The sequence below is a fragment of the Neoarius graeffei genome, chromosome 21 (assembly GCF_027579695.1).
Source record: "Neoarius graeffei isolate fNeoGra1 chromosome 21, fNeoGra1.pri, whole genome shotgun sequence".
NCBI classification, from domain to species: domain Eukaryota; kingdom Metazoa; phylum Chordata; class Actinopteri; order Siluriformes; family Ariidae; genus Neoarius; species Neoarius graeffei.
Window position 1 is genome coordinate 58,757,037 of NC_083589.1, and position 23,102 is coordinate 58,780,138.

General features: G+C 41.2%; 1 protein-coding gene across 1 annotated transcript in view; it reads left to right on the top strand.

The window, feature by feature from the left end:
* Window positions 1-20,515, top strand: part of erc1b (ELKS/RAB6-interacting/CAST family member 1b) — a 395,220-nt gene extending 374,705 nt beyond the window's left edge. The window contains exon 19 of the mRNA XM_060903423.1: window positions 19,645-20,515. Within this exon, the coding sequence (XP_060759406.1) occupies window positions 19,645-19,782 (138 nt within the window). The 3' untranslated portion in view covers window positions 19,783-20,515. The remainder of the gene's footprint in view (window positions 1-19,644) is intronic.
* Window positions 20,516-23,102: the final 2,587 nt, after the last annotated feature.

Genomic DNA, 23,102 nt, shown 5'->3' on the forward strand with positions numbered 1-23,102 from the left:
TTGATCGGTGTCGATCTTTCTCAGCTCTTCTGCCAATCTTTTTACCTTCTGCAGGTCAGTAGTTGTCAGAACACCCGTGCTGACAGACGAAGAAGGCTGCTGACTCACCGTCACCCGAAGGAGAGATGTTCGAAGCATTCGATATGATATTTACAAATGCTTTTTTACTGATTGATTTCTCAAAGTCCACAGAAAAAGCTTTGCAGATTTCTTTAAGCTTTGGTTTCGTTAGTTTTGACCCTTCTTTGAAGGCTTTAGGAAGATTTAAATTTGGAAGATCACGGTCAGTGTGTGACGCCATGTTGTCTTAGTTTGTTTGTTTTGGTTACCCCCCCCCCCCCCCCCCCCCCCAGGCGCAAAGCATTATGGTTAATGTGAAAGTCAGTGGAGGAGGTTTCACTGTACAGGCTGCCTCCTGTTTTTGGACAAACAGAAACAAGACATTGTTCTACGTTTTTATTCGCTTGAAATCCTTAATTTAAAAAAACAATCTGGTGTGAAAGTGGCACCCGAGCTGCGGTAGTAGAAGCGTGACTGTTCCCGGTGCAGTCTGCTGCCGGATGCCTGTTGTGGCCAGCTGCTGGCTGACAGGCCCATGAATCCTGGGCAGCGTAAATGCAGGCTAATTTAAACAGGCAGGAAATGGGAGTAAACATGGCAGAACAAGGCTGCAGTGAACTGTGCGTTATATTACACATTCAGCAAACTTATTTTCATTGATGTAAAAATATCTGCAAACATATGAGAAGTTAGCGAGAGGGTCAAAACTGTGTAATGTTTTGTCTGTAAAGTTGCCGGAGCCGAGATCGTGTGCCACCAAACCCAAATCAGCAGCACTACCACTCTTCCTTTCTTATTAGAAGAGATCGTTCAGTGAACCCATCAGCAGTGCTTAGTTTAACGCCAGTAAAATATCCCGAGGTCTGTAATCAGTCCCTGACAGATGAAGGATGAAGTTGTCCGTGTGTGTGGTTGAACAGTATCTGCTGCCCGTCCTGAACAACAAACTTCTCATCCACTTCACATGTCCGCTTTGATGGCTATTTCAGGCCGAGCACAACACGGAACGTGTCATATTTGATCTTTCCATGAGTTCCTCTCCTTCACTCGAGTTTTGTCTCAGGTTTTTGCTGTCATTGGCTTAGCCCGTCAGCAGCCGTATTAGCCGCGCCAAAGCACACACAGGGCCTATCATATTAATAAAAACCATTAGGCCGACTTAAGAGAAGACATTTATGAAGCTCCATGGTTGAGTAATGGATTTTTACACATGTGTAGTGAGCTGTTAAGTTCTTTTAAAGAGCTACTAGCAGTGCACGAACTTCTGCAGAGTGAGGAGCTGATGATTGGCAGGAAATAAAACCCATGCTGATTTTTTTTTTTTTTTTTCCCCCAGCTTGTTCAGAAGATATGATCAGGCTTGAAAATGAGCATTAATCAATCGTCACTAAAACTCCCACCAAAATACCAGAAACATGTCTAAATAGCTCTTCTAGTAGCTCTTTAAAAGAACTGAACAGTTCAGTAAATGTGTAAAAATCCATTACTCAACCCTGACATGGTTCTGAAACGTGAAAATCTTACTCTAAGATTTCTAGAACAAAAACATGCTCATGGTAGGCGATCCGTACTGCACCCGAGCACGTTTGACCACCAAGGTCCAGTTCGTTTGACGAGTTTGATCGCTGCGTGCCACATTCATGCAGTTCACGTGGACCGCTTCAACGAGGTGCACTCAGGCGTGGTTCATTTGGACTCGTGCCGTTTTCAATTCATTGGAGAATATTTGGGTTCTTAAGAGGTCTAGTTCTCATCTTATTGATGAACGTGAATTGTAGACGGCGAGTAAAGCTGCATTGTGATGACACAAGTGAACTCAAAACCAGAACACGATAGAGTAGTGTGAGGTGAGCACAGATCGACAGAGCAGGGGGAATAATCTGTGACTGTGAGGACTCCCTTAGTGGCAGTTCACTAGCTGTACAACTTCCCCCAAGTTTGTATTTTATTAACCTTTATTTTAATAGTATAAGCGTCTTTTTCCATCCTTTACATTAGAAACAGTATCAGCACATCGTTACTGGACGTAATACACTGTGATAGTCACCATCACCACACGTGCGTTAAACGTGCTGCAGAGATAAATTCCACTCCTGGAACAGATCCGTGTTTGTGGTTTGCAGTAATACACACTGGGGTCCCACAGTCTGAGACCACACTGAAACGAATTTGGGAATTTATTTTCGTTTAAAACCATAAATAAAAATAGTTTTGGATTTTTATAAAATTTAAAACCAAGAAGGGAAATGTTCAATATTCAAGATTCTGTGCTGTTTCTGTCTCTGTTTCAATTTAAGCAAATGTGTGGGAGATGAATAATATCGGCTGGCTTTTTTTTTTCCCCCCCGTTGTATATCAGATATATTCTATTCAGCTAGCATGATACTGAACGAGTTGAAGACGAGTAGCTGAATGGAATATATCTGATAGACCACGAAAAAAAGCTATTATTATTTTTATTATTATTAATAATAATAATACAGGGTGTTTCAAAAAAATTAGATAATATTTGAGATGTAAATATCCCAGTAACTACAAAGTCTAGGCAAATGAAACTGGGCAGGCTTAATGTTGAGCAATATAAGATTTATTCCTCAAAATTTGAATGAGAAATTCAAAGGCATGTGGATTCCATGAACGATTTCACAAATTTTCAATCTGTGCGCCGCCTGAGACCCAGACGCACAGACAGCCTTCCTCTTTGAACTTTTTGTGCCGTGTCCAAATCTGCATTGCAGTTGGTGCCTTTTTAGAGAATTCTCTCATAAACGCACGCTGCAGTCTTGTTCGACTGTGTTCGAGCGTGCTCTAAAACAAAACACCTTTTCTTTTCCATTGAATGGCATTTCTACACCGAAAAAGATAAAAACAAACATTAAACATAAAATTTTGACCTGTTTTCAGACATGCTGATAAAATTTGAGGTCAAATTGAACAAGAATTGGCAAAGTTATTAGATTGTGAAATTATATCAAATTTTTTGAAACACCTTGTACATACGCATTCCTTTCGGGTGTTCGACGCGTCTTTCTCTTTCAAAATTCTCTCAAAATCTTCTGTATTTAACGACGCAAACCTGGCAGCCATGTTTGTTTACAAATTGTCCCAGTCGCTCACTTGCTAGCGTGGAAGTTTTACGTCTCCGATGTGTGACGTCATGTTGTCTTGACAACCATGCGATATCATAAACCATTTTCAACGCTCATTCTCCATTGGGTAGAGTGATGTAATATACATAGGATAAGCGATATGCTAACAATATTGCATGCTATCAAACCAAATGAACAAAACTCGCTAGAAGGGAATAGAACACCATATATTTATTCCATCAAAAAAGTGTCCTGTATGTATAATAATGATTGTTAGCTTCTTTGTATGAAAGGTGCAACTTTCTAAGAGTGTTACTTTTCCAGTGAAGCACATGTTTAGACAACACGCAGTGGTGTTGAGTCAATGCCAGCTTGAGTGCGCATGGGGATGTACTGTACCAAATCCAAATAAATTTTGAAATTCATGTAAATGTTTGGCGGCACGGTGGTGTAGTGGTTAGCGCTGTCGCCTCACAGCAAGAAGGTCCTGGGTTCGAGCCCCGTGGCCGGCGAGGGCCTTTCTGTGTGGAGTTTGCATGTTCTCCCCGTGTCCGCGTGGGTTTCCTCCGGGTGCTCCGGTTTCCCCCACAGTCCAAAGACATGCAGGTTAGGTTAACTGGTGACTCTAAATTGACCGTAGGTGTGAATGTGAGTGTGAATGGTTGTCTGTGTCTATGTGTCAGCCCTGTGATGACCTGGCGACTTGTCCAGGGTGAACCCCGCCTTTCGCCCGTAGTCAGCTGGGATAGGCTCCAGCTCGCCTGCGACCCTGTAGAAGGATAAAGCGGCTACAGATAATGAGATGAGATGAGATGTAAATGTTTCTAAAACTCTGCTTTCCACTCGAATTGTTGTCGTTGATATAATTTGTAATGAAACTCTTCTCTCTTGGACCATTTTTTGACTGCATTTGACTAGAAATTCTCATTAACATCATGTTTGCTTTCCTTAACTGCTGTTTCCACTGGAAACTTTTTTTTTTCCCTCCTTGCTTGCTTGATTCCATTACTGATAATTGGGGAAGCCATGGCCTAAAGGTTAGAGAAACAGCTTTGGGACCAAAAGGTCGCCAGGTCGATTCCCTGGACCAGCAAGAATGACCGAAGGGCCCTTGAGCAAGGCACCTAGGAGTGCGCAAAAAAAGAAAAAAATTTAATTTGTTAATTCATGTGAACCTTTATTTAACTGACAAAAGTATGAAGAAAAGATTTTCAATAGTTTTAATAACCAGCTTCGTTTATATTTACAGAATACAGTTACGTTAGAAATTGATGCTATGGGGAAATCTTGGCCTAATGTTTAGAGAAGCTGCTTTGGGACCAAAAGGTCGCTGGTTCAATTGTCTGGACCAGCAGGAATGGCTGAAGTGCCCTTGAGCAAGGCACCGAACCCTCAACTGCTCCGTGGGCTGCCCAATGTTGTGGGTACGTCAGGGTTCTGCTGTATGTCACGCTCGATAAGGGTGTCTACTAAATATGTCTAATGTAATGGAACAGTTTGTAAATAAAAAGAGCACGAATTTGCAATCCAAGGTCAAGTGATGTCGAATCATATGGAAAGCAGTTATGAACTTCTCCAGAAGGAAAAATGACTCCATCATTGATGTTCATGAAGAAAATGACACCTTTTCGTATCCTGTGCAATCACAAATGGTGTTCTTCAGCTCTAAACGGATCCCTCCAGGATTATTGTGTCATGGTGTTTCTCTTTGCGTCTGTAATCCTTATAATTTAATGTTGGGTTTTGATTGTAATCCAAACGGTTATCCATCTGGTTTTAAACTTCACCAATTTTAGAACCACATGAGTAAACATTTGCAAATAGGTCTGTAGAAATACATAATTTAGTCGGTGGCAGAGCTTGAATACAGAACTTTTGATAATGAATGAAAAGCTTTTTTGTCCAGTTTCGTCCATGTTGAAAGCTGTTGAATTTTGAAAACATGACCTCAGTGCTGAAAAACACGTATTCGCAATCAGACCCAAACGTACGCCTTCAGCTCAGACTCCGAATCAGCAAAAATGTAAAAGTGGACTTTCATCATTTTGTGGTGGGCGTGTGTGCTGAAATTATTGCAAACCAGGCTTTCGTTGTGATTGTGTTTGAAACTCTGCACACGCTGGCTCCACCAAACTGTTTGACCTCATCTAGCATTGCGGTTGGCATCGGGTGCGACTTGTGCGTCCACTCCTGGCCACGTTAGCTCAGAAACACAATTAGACTTGATTGATGGGCTGCACAGATCAGCCTGAACCTCATTCTCCAGGCATTTCTAATCAGATGCGGTCGGTCCTGTTTAGTGCGACAACCACAACCCTTCACCGTCAGAGCAAAGTCCAGTCTCAACCGAGTCCACGCTTTTCTTATAGGGCGTGTCATTAAGGTTCATCTAGAGTGTCCAGTGCACAGTTTAAAAATAGAGAGAGGAATAAAGATCACGTGGAATGATAAATCAGTCTGGAGAGCTGAGTTAAGGAGAAAAATTATTTAAATGTCCATCTTTTATGAGAAGAAATTCTTATCCACTGAAAATATCCCAGACCTAAAACTGTACTCATTCACTAAAAGTCTGTGTGTAAAAAAAAAAACACAAACCTGGAAAACGCCTGCAAAAAGAAAACAGGATTGCGTCTTTCATTGTTGTCTTTACCTGTTTGCCCGAATGAATATGCAGTTTGGAGCATTTCTAGCAAATGGTGGAAAGAAATAAATGTTAAATATATAACTAGCTCCCACAGTGAGATTTACTAAACCTGACGGTGACTTCAGGAATGGCGACTGTGTACAAATTAACACGAACACAAATGAAGGGCCGGTATTAAAGACAGAATTATATTGCTGCATAATGATAAAGCTTTCTAAATCATCAGACTGTTTCTGAACACATCTCATCCTACTTGACGTGTAATGATGCAAGTATTCCTTGTAAATCTTGCAGTTTATCTGATGGCACGCACAAATTACAACCCTAGTTCCAGAAAAAGTTGGGACGCTCTGTAAACTGTAAATAAAAACAGAATGCGATGCTTTGCAAATCATAGAAACCCGATATTTCATTGAAAGTAGTATGAAGGCAACATATGAAATGTTGAAACTGAGAAATTTTCTTGTTTTTTGAAAAATGTGTGCTCATTTGGAATTTGATGTCACCAACACATTTCAAAAAAGTTGGGACAGGGGCGTGTTGACCACTGTGTTGCATTTTCTTTCTTCTCTTTTAAAGAAAATATCTCACAGATAAATAAATTGAGCTAAAAGTCGGTCTGTCTGTCCTTTTATTTAAAAAAAAAAAGCTGCATGTTGAATTTGTTCTTAACGATATAACCACTAAAGTGACGAAAACAGACGGGACTATTTTTTTGGTCAGGGAGGCCGCCATAACGCCATCGTGCGTGATGTCATTCTCCGCGAGCACAGCGGTGGTGTACAAGTGCATGCTGTACTAAATTATAGTATAATATTATGGCGTGACTTCTCGGTCAATTTGTTTGCATTTCTCAACAAAAATTATGGCAATGCAGTATTAGAAAAGGAATTGAAATAAAGTAGTGGTTAGTTTATTGCCTGTTTTATTCAAAAAAAATTACCTGCTTATCTTTGATCCGTTTGATGTGTGACACGGTGTGCTGTTGGTGTTTTGTGATGAAACAAAGTCGAGATCGCGTCTGGCTTCAGTTGTCATTTCTGCCTCGTGTCTCGCTTCTTCCCAGTGATATTTTTTTTTCTTTTTCATCCAAGTCCTCCACAAATCCACAATCTTCTGTAAAATGCTCACTGCACAATTTGGTGCTTTTTCCAGGAGTAAAGTTTTCTCGCTTTACTTGATGGAGCCACTCGGACAAACGTCTTGGATCCAGGATGGAATGAAGACGACGTGCGGAATCCTATGTCACACAGCGCCACCCTCGTTTTGTCTCCTAATACATCCATCCAGTGTTTCTGGCTAATCCAGTGTGGCCGCGCCCGGGAAAATGACCCAGTGGACTGATGTTACAACTTGTTTTTTAAGCTAAAGTCCGCTTAAATTTTTTCATCTAGAACATCTTATATTAATGTAGAATGATGATATTTCATAAATATGTAATTTTAAAATTTCCTGGTTAATCACTTTAACAACACACTGTAAATGTTTGGGAACTGATGAGACCAGTTGCTGGAGTTTTGAAAGGGAAATGCTGATCCATTCTTGCCTGATATACAATTTCAGTTGCTCAACAGTTCAGGGTCTCTTTTGTCGTGTTTTGCGCTTCATAATGCGCCAAATGTTTTAAATGGGGGACAGGTCTGGACCGCAGGCAGGCCAGTTTAGCACCTGGACTCCTTTACTACAGAGCCATGCAGTTTTAATATGTGCAGAAAGCGGTTTGGCATCGTCTTGCTGAAAGAAGGAAGGCCTTTTCTGGGGGGCGGGGAAGAAAATTCCTCAGTTTCAACATCTGATATGTTGTCTTTGTACTATTTTCAGTGAAATAGGGTTTCCATGATTTGCAAATCTTCACATTCTATTTTTGTGTTTTACACACAGCGTCCCAACTTTTTTGGAATTGGGGTTGTAATACTATGTGTTTGGGATCGTATCACAGAGTAAGGCCGAATCCCATTTCACCCCTTGGACCAACCCCTTGGCCCTTCCCCTCCATTTTGCGCGTTCACGTGAAGGGGTAGGGGTATCCCAATGCCAGTTAACACGGAGGGGTAGGGGAAGGGGTAGGGCTTCTGTACCCCTCCAAACAGAGATTTTCCTGGAGCTGACTCCGAACGAAGGGGTTTGAGTGATTTCCCACAATGCCATGCGGATTTCAGCGAGATTTCATGCGGATTTCAGAAAGATGGCGGTTCCCGCGGCGAAAGATTGTCATAAATGTATTTTCTCCATTATTTACGTGTTTTAAGTTGTTATCCAGAGGAAACACGCCGCTTGATTCGCTTTCGAGCTGAGAATGAGCAGCGATTTCTGAAATCCAAGCTGCTGCTAAAAAGCTTTGGGAGTGAGTATTGTTTTCGGTTGCTTGACTGCGTACGTTTTGTTCTGTTATTCTCGCTTTTATTGTTTACATGAGTGTTCTGACACCTCATTCTGTTGGATGTGGTGCACGAAGCGCCAAAGATATCCCATTCAGTGGCGTTAGTTAACAAATCACACCCTGCCAGCAAAGATCTCTGGCTCTGACTGTAGCGGCTGGTCGCAGCCAATGACGCATTTGGTCGCGTTTTGCTAACGTAAACGCTGACGGAGGTACGCGATGACGTATGCGATCGTTGAAGGGCTATCCCAATATGTAGGGGTTGAATTTCAAGCCCTATCCCTTGTAGCTCAGTTTCAAGGGGAAGGGGGAGGGGGAGGGGTAGAAATTAGAATTGGGATTGGGCCTTTATCAAACTTCTGTGTATATGATGGCATTACAGCTAACTTGGTCCTGCTCCACACACAAGGTACGTTTTTAATTTTCATGCGTTCAGAGATTCTTAATTTCATTTCAATCCTTGTCCGTCCACATGTAGTAACAATCTGCCGATTCCATGAGACTACACACCTTCACCTTGAACCCCTTGTACCAGAACTGGCCCGGCCTTGGACGATGGAGAGTTGAGGTGTCGTCTGGGAGAGCTGTCAGACTGTAAGACACACCGTAGGGATAAATTCCACTCCGGCACCAGAAAGGGAGCTCTGTTGGGGAGCATTAGCACTCTGGCTTGGGGAGAGGGGATTTCAGCAGAATGAGGGAAGATTGCAGTGACCTCATCTCAGTTTGTTGAAGGGGCACCCGAAGCGTTTGGGGGGGGGGATTTTCTTAAAAGCGAGCAATTTACACAGTCAAATCCTCCCTCTTTTAAAACGAGTGTCTCATTTTTACTGAAGTGAAAAGCACCATTTCCGACGCTGAGAATCATTGCTTTTATACTTGTCACATTTTAAGCGAAAATCTGTCGTCATTTTTTTCCCTTTTTACTTTATGCAGATTTATTGAAAGAGATTTGATTGCTTTTGCAGATCTGCAAATTTTAGACCTAGCCCTTCGTCTCTCCCCCCCCCCCCCCCCCCCCCCCCCTTCCTCTTTTCCTTGACTCCATCCTGGCACTGATGGAAACTCAGTCTGGATCCAGCCAAGGACAGGGCTTGCCCGTGGCCGTCATCTTTATCCCTCTGATTTAACCACCATGCCAGGGGAGCACTCAGCTCACGGCCTAATTTATATCCATGTCTCTCTTTTTCTCCTCCTTTCTTTCACTCTCTCTGGGGCAGTGTGAATGGGAAGTGAGGTGGAAAGACAAATGTAAGTCAGGACCAGAAGGAGGGATGAAAGAGTCAAAGGTTGGACGTGACGAGTAACATGGGGATGAAGGCTGGAAGAGCACAAGGAACCCGTCATGTTAGAGATTTTAGATGGTATCAGACACTGCGTTCCTGTTTTAAGCCAAGAATGAAAGCTTTGTTGGTGAAGCAGGACTCGTGTACTTGTGATTTCTGGATGCGTGTTCAAGCCATCGCTCTCTGGTGAGAGTTGAGTTCTTTCTGCATTCGTTATAATCCAAGCTGCCGTTTATCTGGGGCTCAGAGAGCACCCTAGCAGTAAAGGTGTGATAACACCCGATAAGAATGCGCCATGATAACGGAGTAACGCACCAAAAAACATCCTCTCTCTCTGCTTCACGCCCCGTTTCTCTATTCCTCTCCCCCACCTCTGGGTTTTGGGTCAAGGCTGAGAACGGAAAGCAGTTTGGGAGACAGATAATAAGACAGATACCACCTCCTTATCTAAAGCTTCATATTATCTTTACTGCTCTGTTTTTTCAGAGGATCTTGACTAAGTAGACATAGTAAAGTGGGGAGAATCATCAACAGCAGCAGCCTTGTGACTGTTTTTTTTCCCCCGCTCATATCAAAAAACCTGTTCTCTTTAACTACCCTCACTAAGTTGTGTTGAAGTCTTGGACTAATCGAGTAAATTACATTGTCAGTGGAAATTCTCCTTTGAAAGTCGTTCATGCCTGAACTCTGGTCTTAATCATTGTCTTGCAAAAAGCCCTGTTTGTTTCCATCTGACGGATGTTCAGCTTTGCAGTAATTAGCCTCAAAGTTCCTGCGTTCTGTTGAATTAATAAACATTTTCGGAAGTTTTTCTTCAGATTTTTATTATTGCTATCAGATCTCATTCCTGTATTTATAGTGTGTATTTATAATCATGCTCCATTGGTGGAAACGTTTAGTAAGATCATAAATAACGAGTTCTGGTTTGCTTATAAATCACACGTGTAGTTAGTGGGGGGTCTCGAATGTTATTTACAAAGAATAATTTGCCCAAATAGAATAATTGCATTACGTCCACAGGCAGGGAGAAAATAATATGTTAATGATGGTTTCACATGTGCAGATTGTTCTCAAAAGCCGTGGTGATTTCAGAGAGGTCCGACCAACATTACGGGGGGGGGGGGGAGAAAAACGAAACTGCAGATGTCAGGACATCAGAACAAAAAAAAATAATTAGCATATAGACAAAAATAGAATTGAAGTAATGACTCAGAGTTAATGATTTTTTTTAAAATCTCTATATAAAACCCATTTCACCCACTTGACAGAAAAAATGCTTAAAGTCTAAAAAGTTTCTCAAAATGTTAACTCTTGTACTATTGTAGGAAAGTTGGCCATGTTTACTGCACGTACACACAGGTTGAGATCCGTTTAAAAATACAATCGGGAGGTAAAATAAATCGAAACGTGATGTACAGGCTGTCCTGGAACACTAACGGCTTTGGCAAACTGAATGTGCAGCAAAAATTGTACATTAATACAACTTTATCATGGTCATGATTTTATAATCATAGTCAGAATTTCAGAAAACTGATTTGTCTTTATTTATTTCCTCCCTCCCTCCTTTCCTTTTTCTTTACCTCTTTCTTTATTTCTTTCCTAATTCATAACTTTGAGGAACTTCCTGAATATAAAGACTTGGTAAATTATTTTTTTAACTTCTTTTTCTTTTTTTCTTTGCTAATTCATAACTAACTTTGCTAATTCATAACTTTGAGTAATTCCCTGAATATAAAGACTTGGTAAATGATTTTCTTTCTTTCTTTCTTTCTTTCTTTCTTTCTTTGCTTGCTTGCTTGCTTGCTAGCTAGCTAGCTAGCTAAATCATAACTTTGAGTAATTTCCTGAATATAAAGACTTGGTAAATTCTTTCTTTTTCTTTCTTTGCTTGCTTGCTTGCTAGCTAATTCATAACTTTGAGTAATTTCCTGAATATAAAGACTTGGTAAATTCTTTCTTTCTTTCTTTCTTTCTTTCTTTGCTTGCTAGCTAGCTAGCTAATTCATAACTTTGAGTAATTTCCTGAATATAAAGACTTGGTAAATGATTCTTTCTTTCTTTCTTTCTTTCTTTCTTTCTTTCTTTCTTTCTTTCTTTCTTTCTTTTTCTTTCTTTGTTTGCTTGCTTGCTTGCCTTGCTAGCTAGCTAATTCATAACTTTGAGTAATTTCCTGAATATAAAGACTTGGTAAATTCTTTCTTTCTTTTTCTTTCTTTGCTTGCTTGCTTGCTAGCTAATTCATAACTTTGAGTAATTTCCTGAATATAAAGACTTGGTAAATTCTTTCTTTTTCTTTCTTTCTTTCTTTCTTTCTTTGCTTGCTAGCTAGCTAGCTAGCTAATTCATAACTTTGAGTAATTTCCTGAATATAAAGACTTGGTAAATGATTCTTTCTTTCTTTCTTTCTTTCTTTCTTTCTTTCTTTCTTTCTTTCTTTCTTTCTTTCTTTCTTTCTTTCTTTCTTTCTTTCTTTCTTTCTTTCTTTGCTAGCTAGCTAGCTAGCTAGCTAGCTAATTCATAACTTTGAGGAATGTCCTGAATCTAAAGACTTGTTAAATGATTTTTAACCTCTTTCTTTCTTTCTTTGCTAATTCATAACTTTGAGGAACCTCTTGAATATAAAGACTTAGTAATTTTTTTATTATTTATTTAGTGACACAACTTTGTAACAAACTTTTTTTTCATTTCATGTTATGAAAATTAATTAGTAAATGAAAGAGCTAATTTAATACCTGCCCTTCATTCGTACGTATTTACACACGCAGTCAGCATTCCTAAACCCACTCTCTGGCTTCAGTAATCATACCCGTCTGTGCTAGAAGTTTTCTGTTTGTGTCAACACCGCACTTCGTTTTGCATCTTGAGAGAGACTTTATCAAGACAAACGTGCAGAATGAATAAGATGTGGTGTTATGCTCCTGTGAAAGACAGAACACGCGTATGTAAGTAAATCAGTTTTCATTTGTCACTGTATTGCTGTTGGCTCCTTTAGCCACTTGGTGCACGTTTGCATTTTAGTACATGCATCAGCCAAATCCGCATGTGTTCTAAAGTCCACGAAGGTTCGTCAGTCTCGCAGGTTGGTGATTTATCTGCTCGTAAACAGGTGAGTCAGGTGGCTTTGGGGTGGGGGGAATCACAATTTCACAACTGATGACCATGACTATATACCCCTTACAACTTGACTAGAGGACTTTTTTTTCCAGATTTATAAGGTGGTTGTGAGCCCCAAACCTCCTCCAGTTCCCTGCTGCGTGCTCTTAATGGACCTTACGTAGACAGCATGACTGCACCCCTCGGCCTCACATCGGGCACCATATATCAGCCAGCGATGAGCCTCATTAACCCTCCTCACACAACCCAGTGCTTTCATTCTCCATTGTACCTGATCCTTTCTTCTGTGTTTTTATTTTCACACATGTCCCACGTTCCCAAAGGGTCAGACAGTCCTGAAGTGGAAGTCTAAATATGGGCTAGCGGCCATTTCTGTAGACCTGAAGCTCGACGCTACAAGAGTATGTCAGGGTATATAGTTACACCGTGCTTTTAATCTCACTGTTAATCGTTTGATGTCCATAAAGATGGACATGTGTTGAGAATGTGACCCTGAGTATGGAGGCTTGGCCGTTTTCCTGAAGAGCAAATGCCGGTTTGGATACTTATATAAACTCGTGCAGGTCCACTTAGACTCTGATTGCCCTCTTCCAGTCTTGGCCCAGTTTTATTCTTAAGGATTTAATCTTTTCCCCATTTCGTCTTGGCGCAGAGGCCTAAATATGGAAAGTCTTTCCCAGGCATATCCGTCACGGACCACCCCCCCCACCCCGAGCCTGAGCAAGCGAAGCGGAGCATTAGCACTTGCGCTGTGCATCAGGAATGGATGCTTGTCATTCTTACTGCTAGCCAGGCATGTTTGCCCTGCAGTTGTGCAAACACTGGTCTGACAGGTAGCATTGCGTCGCGCCATCTGAACCGACAAAACCGTATTTTGTTTTATTATTAATTATGAAGCAGTCGTTCAATCAAAGCGCACACAAGAAAATACATAAAGGGGAAGTGTGTTCTATGATGTATGAATCTGCGCTCTCGTTATTGTTACAGATGTCTTTATCATTAACTTTGTTAGATTTCGGGGAGCCAAAGAAAACAGCTTTGTGGGGTTTTTTTTTGTTTCGTAAAATATTCTGCTTTTTGCGGGTGGAGTGCTTTGGCTTTTGGATCATTGGTCTGCCTTTCAATCTGAAAGGCAATTTAAAGGTTTTGCAGAACATCAAACCTCTGCCTGTTTATGGAGGCCCAGGTACCTTTGGGGAAAATGTGGACTTGAAGGTCCTGCTGGGTAACGTTTGAGTGATGAGCAATGCACTGAAATAAAATGTCTTTGCTGAAGCCAGAACAGCAAGTGAAATTTAGGACACGCTGGACACAAAACTGAGGGGGAAAAAGAAAGGAAAAGCAAGTGTTGGATGATGACGGTGGTGATTATTATTATTAGTAGTAGTGGTGGTCAGGTTTGTAGTACTCGAGTCCAGAGCTCAGACTTGAGTCCGATTTGTGCCCTGGTTTTAAGGACTCATGACTTGACTTGGACTTGAGCACTGATGACTTGGACTCGTGCATTAACTGCATTCGGACTCATAAATTGGAGACGAGGACACGGATTTTTTTTTTTTTTTTTAATTCACAAAAAAGATGTCTTCTATCAGGAATGTTTAGGAAAAGGCTGGTGGCACTAATGTTCAGCATCCACATCAAACATGACACTCTAATGTGCTTTATTGTAACAAATGCACTTGTGCATTTCAAAAACATAACCATGTTGCACAAGCATAATGCATCTTTTTTTGTGAATTTATTGTAGGCTATGGTATGGGACATAGATCTTCACACTACTCAAAGCCATCAGTGTATGTTAGTGTGCGCGCGCATGTGTGACCGCTGTCTCATTTGTGTCAGGTGGACTCGACTCGAATCAATAGTGGACTCGACTTGGACTTGACTCGAATCAGTAGTGGACTCAACTCAAACTCAACTCGGTAGTGGACTCGACTCGAACTCAACTCGGTAGTCGACTTGAATCAGTAGCGGACTCAACTTGGATTTGACTCGAATCAGTAGTGGACTCAACTCAACTCAGTAGTGGACTCGACTCGGACTCGAACTCAACTCGGTAGTCAACTCGAATCAGTAGTGGACTCGACTCGAATCGGTAGTGGGCTCAACTTGGACTTGACTTGAATCAGTAGTGGACTCGACTCGGACTCGAACTCAACTCGATAGTTGACTTGAATCAGTAGTGGACTCGACTCGAATCGGTAGTGGACTCGACTTGGACTTGACTCGAATCAGTAGTGGACTCAACTTGGTAGTGGACTCAAACTCAACTCGGTAGTTGACTCGAATCAGTAGTGGACTCGACTCGAATCGGTAGTGGACTCGACTTGGACTTGGCTCGACTCAAATCAGTAGTGGACTTGAACTTGTCTCGAATCAGTAGTGGACTCGCCTCAGACTCAACTCGAATCAGTAGTGGACTCGCCTCAGCGTCGACTCAAATCAATAGTGGACTCAACTCGAATCAGTAGTGGACTTGACTTGAACTCGACTCAATAGTGGACTGGACTTGCTTCAAATCAGTAGTGGACTCAACATGGACTCAACTTGAATCAGTAGTGGACTCAACTCAAACTCGACTTGAAATTTTCTTTAATGACTCGGACTTGAACACTGGGGACTCGAGACTGGACTCGTACTCGAGGTTTAGTGACTTGACTATAACGCTGGTCTTAGTATTATTATATTAACTTCATTTAGTGTAATATAAAACATTTTAAAATGGCAAGATTTCATTTAATCTGATGGAGTTTTAAATCCCTCATTTGTCATACTTTGGAAACTATTTTAATATATTCTCTAATTTTTTCAATAATTAAGTAATCTTTCTTACTTTGCTAATTTATTAATTTATTTTTTGTGCACGCGTGTGTGAGAAAATGCTGGTCTGAAGCACCTGCTCCTGCTATAGCATACTTGTTCAACCACTTGGCATTGCGTCTCCCTGGCCATCACCCTCCTTCAATTTCCTGTCTTGGTCCAAGTCGCTGTAGAAATCATGTGGAAAAACAGTTCTGAGTATTAATGACATTCTCACCTGTGATTATCATTAGTGCATGAGATGCAGTAAAAAAAAAAAAGTTAAATACTCATTTTTAGCCTCAGCTTCTTTTAACGAGCGGAAAATTAAACCCACTGAAATGAATTCCAAGTGCAGAGCCGTGTTATAACGTTTTAAAATGATGCACTTTGCAGAGACGGCCCTTTCCAGCAGTGTTTTAATGATTGGGTGTTAACGGGAAGTTACACAGTCTGAGCAGGTGGAGGACGGAACAGGAGAAGATTATCGTCACCCAGCTGACTGCTGCTTCACACCTTCCTGAACTCTCACTTCTCTCTCTCTTTTTTTTTAATACTTATTTGCACCTCATCTGTGCTCACTCACATTTTTCAGCACACAGACACTTTCACAGTCTCGTCTGAGCCGAGAACTTTATAGTGCACTTGACTACTTTTCAGTTCTCCGTGACCCAGACGGGCTTCTGTGCTCATAGAGGGGCCAGAGGGAAGCGGGAACTGCAGCGAAGAGCAGTGAGAGTTTCAGAAATTGGGCTTTTGTGTGTATGTGGAGTGCCTTAATTTGCCTATGTTGTGTGTTTTTTATGAATTCATAAAGGGTTTAATTAATAAAAAGTAAAAATTAAAGCTTGACAGTTTTGACTCTCTGACTTGAACACTTTTGTATTAAAATTTACATGGCCTTCGATGATGAGGGTTTTTGACCTGCTCTGTCCAAGTGTCATTTGCATGTTTTAGTTTCTCACGCAACACCAGATCACCCATACAGGAAGCTAAATTGATGCTAATATTAGCTACGTGATGTTGCGCTAGCACACCCAGTGGTTTGGATAAATGTACAACGATGGGAGCTGTGGATTTCTGTTTGTATTTGTTGTTGTATTTTCTCTGTTTTCTTGCTGCAATCTAATGAGGTCTTAATCACTGTACCAAGTATTATCGAATATATAATAAGCAGAATTGTTGAATTTTTAGATTCTGATTGATCAGAAGGTGTTGATTTAATAACTCCTTATTAGCCTCGCTTATTTTCCCGTAAACACCGAGCAAGCGAGTTTAATAAGGAGTTTATTACACTACCGTTCAAAAGTTTGGGGTCACTTTGAAATGTCCTTATTTTTGAAAGAAAAGCACTGTTCTTTTCAATGAAGATCACTTTAAACTAATCAGAAATCCACTCTATACATTGCTAATGTGGTAAATGACTATTCTAGCTGCAAATGTCTGGTTTTTGGTGCAATCTCGACATAGCAGGGGCGATTTCTCAGAGACAACAAGGGAAGCCGAGCTTCTCCTAAAATTCTCTCCCCAAACTGCGGCGTCTACGACGTTGAATTCTCATTAAAACAATAACTTGAATAACATAATATATGCCCAAGATTGTATTTACGTTCATAACTATCCTGTAACTTATTTGAGTGATGTCTGACGAACTTGTAGTTCGCTACAAGAATCACCTTTGCTGCCAGGCTGTAACCTTTCTTATTTCAATGGGCTCTATGGACTGGCAGCAGTGTTGCCAGATTGGGCGGTTTTAAGTGCATTTTGGCGGGTTTTGAACATATTTTGGGATGGAAAACGTCAGCAGTATCTGGCAACACTGACTGGCAGCCGGGTATCCATTGCAGTCTACGAGACGGCTCTGAACAGCCAATTTCGGCTAGTTGTTATTGGTTAAAATCAATAAAATCGTCACTTCCAGGGAAGCCGGGCTTCTCTGGGACTAAACGAGACAGTGGGAGGGACAAGAAGCCGGGCTGATAAAGGATTATTGGAGGTAGTGTTTGAAAGACATGAGGAGGGCGGTACTTCGGTGAGGAACACGGAAGTATGATCAGTCAGTCCCTAGCGGATGTCGAGAAAGTGCAGTCGTGTGCCAAAGTGCTGTCCGAATTTCTTTTCATATAAACGGTTCTTCTCATTGATGTCTCTGTACATTACTCTGTAAATAAATGTAAATATTACTCGTTGTGCTCCGTTAACTTTCATCCATTCTATCAGTTTGATCATTCGTGAATTCACTCGTTTATTTCATTTGTAGTTCAATCTGGTTGTAGGCTAGCTTGAGCCTTATTGGGATCTGCAGTGCTAGCTGCTAACAGAAATTGGTGAAGTCTCTGGAAAGCACAACCAGCTGGTATGACAGGGTCACAGACCATTTTCTGGAAAAGGAGCGGAGGGCAGAATTTGTGTATAAATAGTGTTCATGTTCATGAATCTGAAGTGTGTATATTGTTCAGTAATGTTAAGAGAATGGTGGGCTCTGTGTTATAGGTTATACCTGGGTATAATATTCAAGGTTCTGTGTGTTGCATAGCTTACCTGGTTATGAAATTCCAGACTGTGTTGCAGAAGATGTTCAAGGATGTGTTGCACAGCTGGGTGTTGTGTTAAAGACTCTGTGTTGCATATCAGGGTATGATGTTCAAGGCTCTTCGTTGAATAGCCAGTGATTTTTGGATGTTTGATATTTTTGGTTAAGGATATGAGGCACTAGCCTGGCAAGCCAGACTATAACATGAAATGTACAAGCAAAAATACTTTCTGCCACTAGGTAGGGTTGTCTAGTTCACTATGCTAATGGGGCACACCTTTCTATGCTTTGATATCCGGCCTACAGGTTTTATGATGAATGCGTAAAATGGGCTTCCCCTGTTTTAAAAACCAGCAGCCGCCACTGCTACATAGGTGTATAGAGGCCCATTTCCAGCAACTCTCACTCCAGTGTTCTAATGGTACAATGTGTTTGCTCATTGCCTCAGAAGGCTAATGGATGATTAGAAAACCCTTGTACAATCATGTTAGCACAGCTGAAAACAGTTGAGCTCTTTAGAGAAGCTATAAAACTGACCTTCCTTTGAGCAGATTGAGTTTCTGGAGCATCACATTTGTGGGGTCGATTAAATGCTCAAAATGGCCAGAAAAATGTCTCGACTATATTTTCTATTCATTTTACAACTTATGGTGGTAAATAAAAGTGTGACTTTTCATGGGAAACACAAAATTGTCTGGGTGACCCCAAACTTTTGAACGGTAGTGTATATGCCTTTTTTTTTTTTTTTTAATTTCTAAAATTAAATGAGACGGTCAGTATAATGAGGCGTGACGCTGCTTTCAATTCCGTCATATGTGTAACGTAGTTGAGTCACGCATGCAGAATAAACAGCTAGCGGTTTCAAAACTGAATTTCTGTTAGTGGTTTCTGAATGCTCTTCGTTGCTCATTTCTTGAATAACTCTGTGACTCTTGCTTGTCTTTTGTTTGTTTTTTGAAACATCGAAAGCCGACGTCTTGGAAAGAAAGTCCATAATTGCCCACTAGGATTACAGGAAAATACTGCCTGCCAAGGAGCCAATCAGAGCACACGATTTTACCAGAAGTAGCTTGTGCTGTATAATAATTCTCTATAGCGGCAGCTCTGATAGTTGTCCTGCTGCAAGGTTTATATTCATGCCCTTGTTCTGATACACATCAGTTCAATAGTACCAGCTCACGCACAAGGACTTGTACAGCAGACGCTTCAGATTTAAAAATTGTGTGTAATTGTTGATATGGTGAAGTTTTCTGTAAGGAGATCTGTCTGTCTGTCTGGGGGGGGGTTTCCCCTTTTTCAACAGTATCTAACAGTCAAAGATAAAGCTGTAACTTTCAGTTTTCTGACATGGAAAAGTCTTAACATTTTAACAAGCTTATTAACTTCAAGAGAGAGAAATAAAGAGACTTATGTGGGAACGACTGTTTGGCAGATGTTCATCAACATTAAATGTAGCAATAAATGGATAAAAAAGTATATGTTGTTCTATAATAAATTAGAAATTATTGTTGTTGCCAGATCACTGTGGTATGAGAGGAGGAAAACGCTCCAGGGCATGCTGTTATAGGAAAATAATCAGCTTGGGAAAGGTGACATCACCTAGGTGGTTGTTTATTTACCGGTAACAGCATGCCTCAGAGTGTTCTATTCCTTCCTTACAAAACAAAACTTATCAGCTTGTCCAGTGCAAGCTGAAACAGTACAGTGGATTAATCTGATGTTCTCCTCCCCGCCCGCAGCTGGAATCGGAGCTGGAGCAGTGCGAGCGAGAGAGCGCCGAGCTGCAGGAGTACGCCAACTCGGTCCTGCAGCAGATCGCAGATCACTGCCCTGACATCCTGGAGCAGGTCGTCAATGCACTGGAGGAGTCGTGCTGAACGCGCCGCCACGCACTCTTCCACTATTTTTTTGCCCCTCCCTTTTTTTTTTTTTGGGAAATCCAGACCTGCTGCGCCCCGCCTCCTGTCTCACCGCTACAAGCTCAAGGACACCAGCGTGCATCTACAGCCACACTTCCAGACATGAGACAGGAAGGAAGGACAGGAAGGAGCTGGAGTGTAAATTGGGATGAGCATCAGCACAGGGCACAGCCGAACGAGACTCGCGGGGGTCGTTCCTGCACCCGTCTTCTCCTGACTCTCTGTCATCACCTAAGTATCCTCCGCTCTGCTGGTTTACTGCTTCGAGTCCCTGATGTTTACAGCTCACTCACACACGCATAAACACACTGAGATGAAGCAGTAAAGTGCAGTATTAAAGGAGAAATCCGTTACGTCCATCAGTATCAGAGAAATCATAACATCTTTGCCTTAACATCACTCTTTCTCTCTCTCTCTCTCACCAAAAATGTCATCCTTTCTTTTTTTTCTTCTTTGCTCATACTGAGCGAGTCAAATGAATCGGTCCAGAGTCAAATGAATCGGTCCAGAGTCATGCTCTCCACTGAATCAAATCCCACTACGCATCACTGTAGTTCAATCCGTAACATAATGCTGTTACTACCCAGAATTCCCTTTCCTGTTAGGTTTCATATGTCACCAAAATAGTTTGGGAGAGCAGAAGAGCACCTTTGATTGATTTTTCTTTTTTTTTTTTTTTTTCTTCTTAGGTTTGTTGCTGTTACAGTTTGTTCGTCTGAGTCATTTAGGAAATTAGAATTCATATCTTTATTTGCAGGATTATTCGTCCTTCCTGAAAGCTCATTTTATTCCAGAGATGTGTATATTATAAATATACACTATATATATATGAAATGTAGGATCAGGACAGGAGGTGTATTATATCAACTGTACAGGAAGTGGCCTGAGTAAAGGCTTCACCAGAGCGGCTGTTACTTTTAGTTGTTGAAAACAAGTAAATCTTTTCTCTCTCTCTCTCTCTGTTACTCTTTTCCCCAGTTTAATAATGGGTTATTTTTATTTCTCTCTCTCTCTCGCTCTCTCCTGCTCTCAAGCCCCTTGTCCCCACATGCGCAAGGTGGATCCGCTCACCGTTTATGATTATATGAGTCTCTATCTCCAGGCCAAGGGTGTCCATGAAAGCAGGGTCAGCTCATCATAAATATTGCCTCATCAATTGCTGGGATTTGCTTGGAAGTCCAGAGTCGATTCTCCCGTGTATGTGGATGACACGAGGTGTAACCCGCTCTCTTCTTTTCTCTCTTCTTGCTCATGCAGTCCTGCGTTTCAGTGCGGTGTGGAATATCGCCATGTCCATCACCTTTGCAAGGCTTTATCTTCTTTCTTATTAACACACACACACACACACACAGAGTCATGCCACCAAACCGACACACACAGACAGATAAGAGAGAGCGAGGGATGGAAGGTAAACTCATCACAGGGCTGGACGTTTGTTTTACTCAAACATACACTGGCAGCGTAGAATGAGTCATGGAGAATTTATAGCACGTGTTTTTCCGTTGTTTGACGACATGTTTTTCGATGCGTTTCCATTCCCATGAGTTGTGTTGCAAAAGTTTGTATGCCCTTAAAAAAAAATGTAACTTGTACCTAAAGACAGAGGCCTTGATTTAATAAGATCCCAAACAACGCACGATATGGGATATGCATGCGATATGGGATAAATTGTATGCGCAAAGAACTGGCAGACGGTTTATAAATAATAATTGCATGATGATATGGAAGTAACATGATGTAAACTGGCTGTCTGCGTGCACTGTTTATTCGTGTGAAGGTGATACTCGGATATCACACCGACTGATTAAAGACGTGTCAAAAACCGTCCAGAATAATACAAACACAACATCGAGTGTAGATATGAATAGATTTGAGATACTAATGTTTTGTGTCTTTTTAAGAACTATAACGTGTTCATTTGGCCTCGACAAACATAATACCTGATTTTGCGTTGTATTCATTTGCGCACACAATCACTGTTCCTGAAGCGACTCTCCGTCAGCAGGAAAATTGCGAATCGAACCTATTCGCGTCAACACCATCTTGTATTTTCCATTTTTAAGCCGAAACACAAGCAGCTGCGTTTTCATTAAAGCAGATGTGCAAGAGCAGACATTTATTTTGCTCATGTGAAAGACACGATCCTCAGCGGTTATAATCCGTCTTGCACGTTTGTGCAGGTGCTATCGAGTTTGCGCTTTTTTTTTTTTTTTTTTTTTTCCCCTTTCGCTCTCTCCTCGTCAAACACGCCAACCTTAAATCAGATCCTTAGCGTTTTAGGTTTCACAGATGTTCCTTTATCATCAAAAGTACCAAATGTGGTTGAACATTAGGCCTGGGTTAAGATATTGAACGTTAAAAAAAAGAGAGAAAAAAGATGTATAAAGTCCGTAAGTTTGCACACCTAAATGTCATCTAAATATTCTCCAATAGTTTTCTTTGTATTTTTAACTTCTCCAACATCTTTAATCTGCATTCCTCACATCAGCAAAACTCGTCCTCTGAGCTGCTTGTTTTTTCCCCTTCCACACAAGCTATTTTGTTGTTTATTTTGCTTTATGGTTTAGATGGATCCACCCACATTTCATTTTTCACTTAATGGGATGATTTTTTTTTTTTTTAATTGTAGATAAACTAAGACATTTTCAACCATGGAGGGGTGTAAACTTATGCACTCAGCTGTATATTTCATATATATGGGACGATCCAAAGGTTAATGAGAGCCCGTTTGTACCAGTGTTTAATGGTGCAGTGTGTAATAGTGCCTCGCTTTATGTTGGCAATACCAAGGAAACACCCTGAGAGGGCACAGCGCAAATGATTTTATTGCATTTTATATTGCAGCAATTAATCCTGATGGATTTCTTTATACGACAGGGCGCGCACACATATCTTGGCTTCTTTTTCTCTCTCGTCTCCTCTCTCTCGTCTCACACACACACACACACACACCCAAGTGCAGTGTTTTGGCTTGGTGCTCTTAGGTCTCTGAAATATGGGGCTCAGTTATCAGAGCTGTGGCTGTGTATCCAAGCTTAGACTAAACACAGGCCTCTCGCACATGCTCACTCTTACACATCCACTTTCACACACACAACGAGGATTTATGAGGCGCGCTCGAACGCCGCTCTCCGCCTGCCTCCAGTCAACTACGGATTCAGTGCGAATACAAGAAAGAGTCAGCAGAAACGGATCAGAGAGTGAAAGTGAAGGAGGAGAGAGGATATTCCGTCGGGTGTGTGTGTTACGCAGTGATTCTAAGTGTCACTGGTATTTTT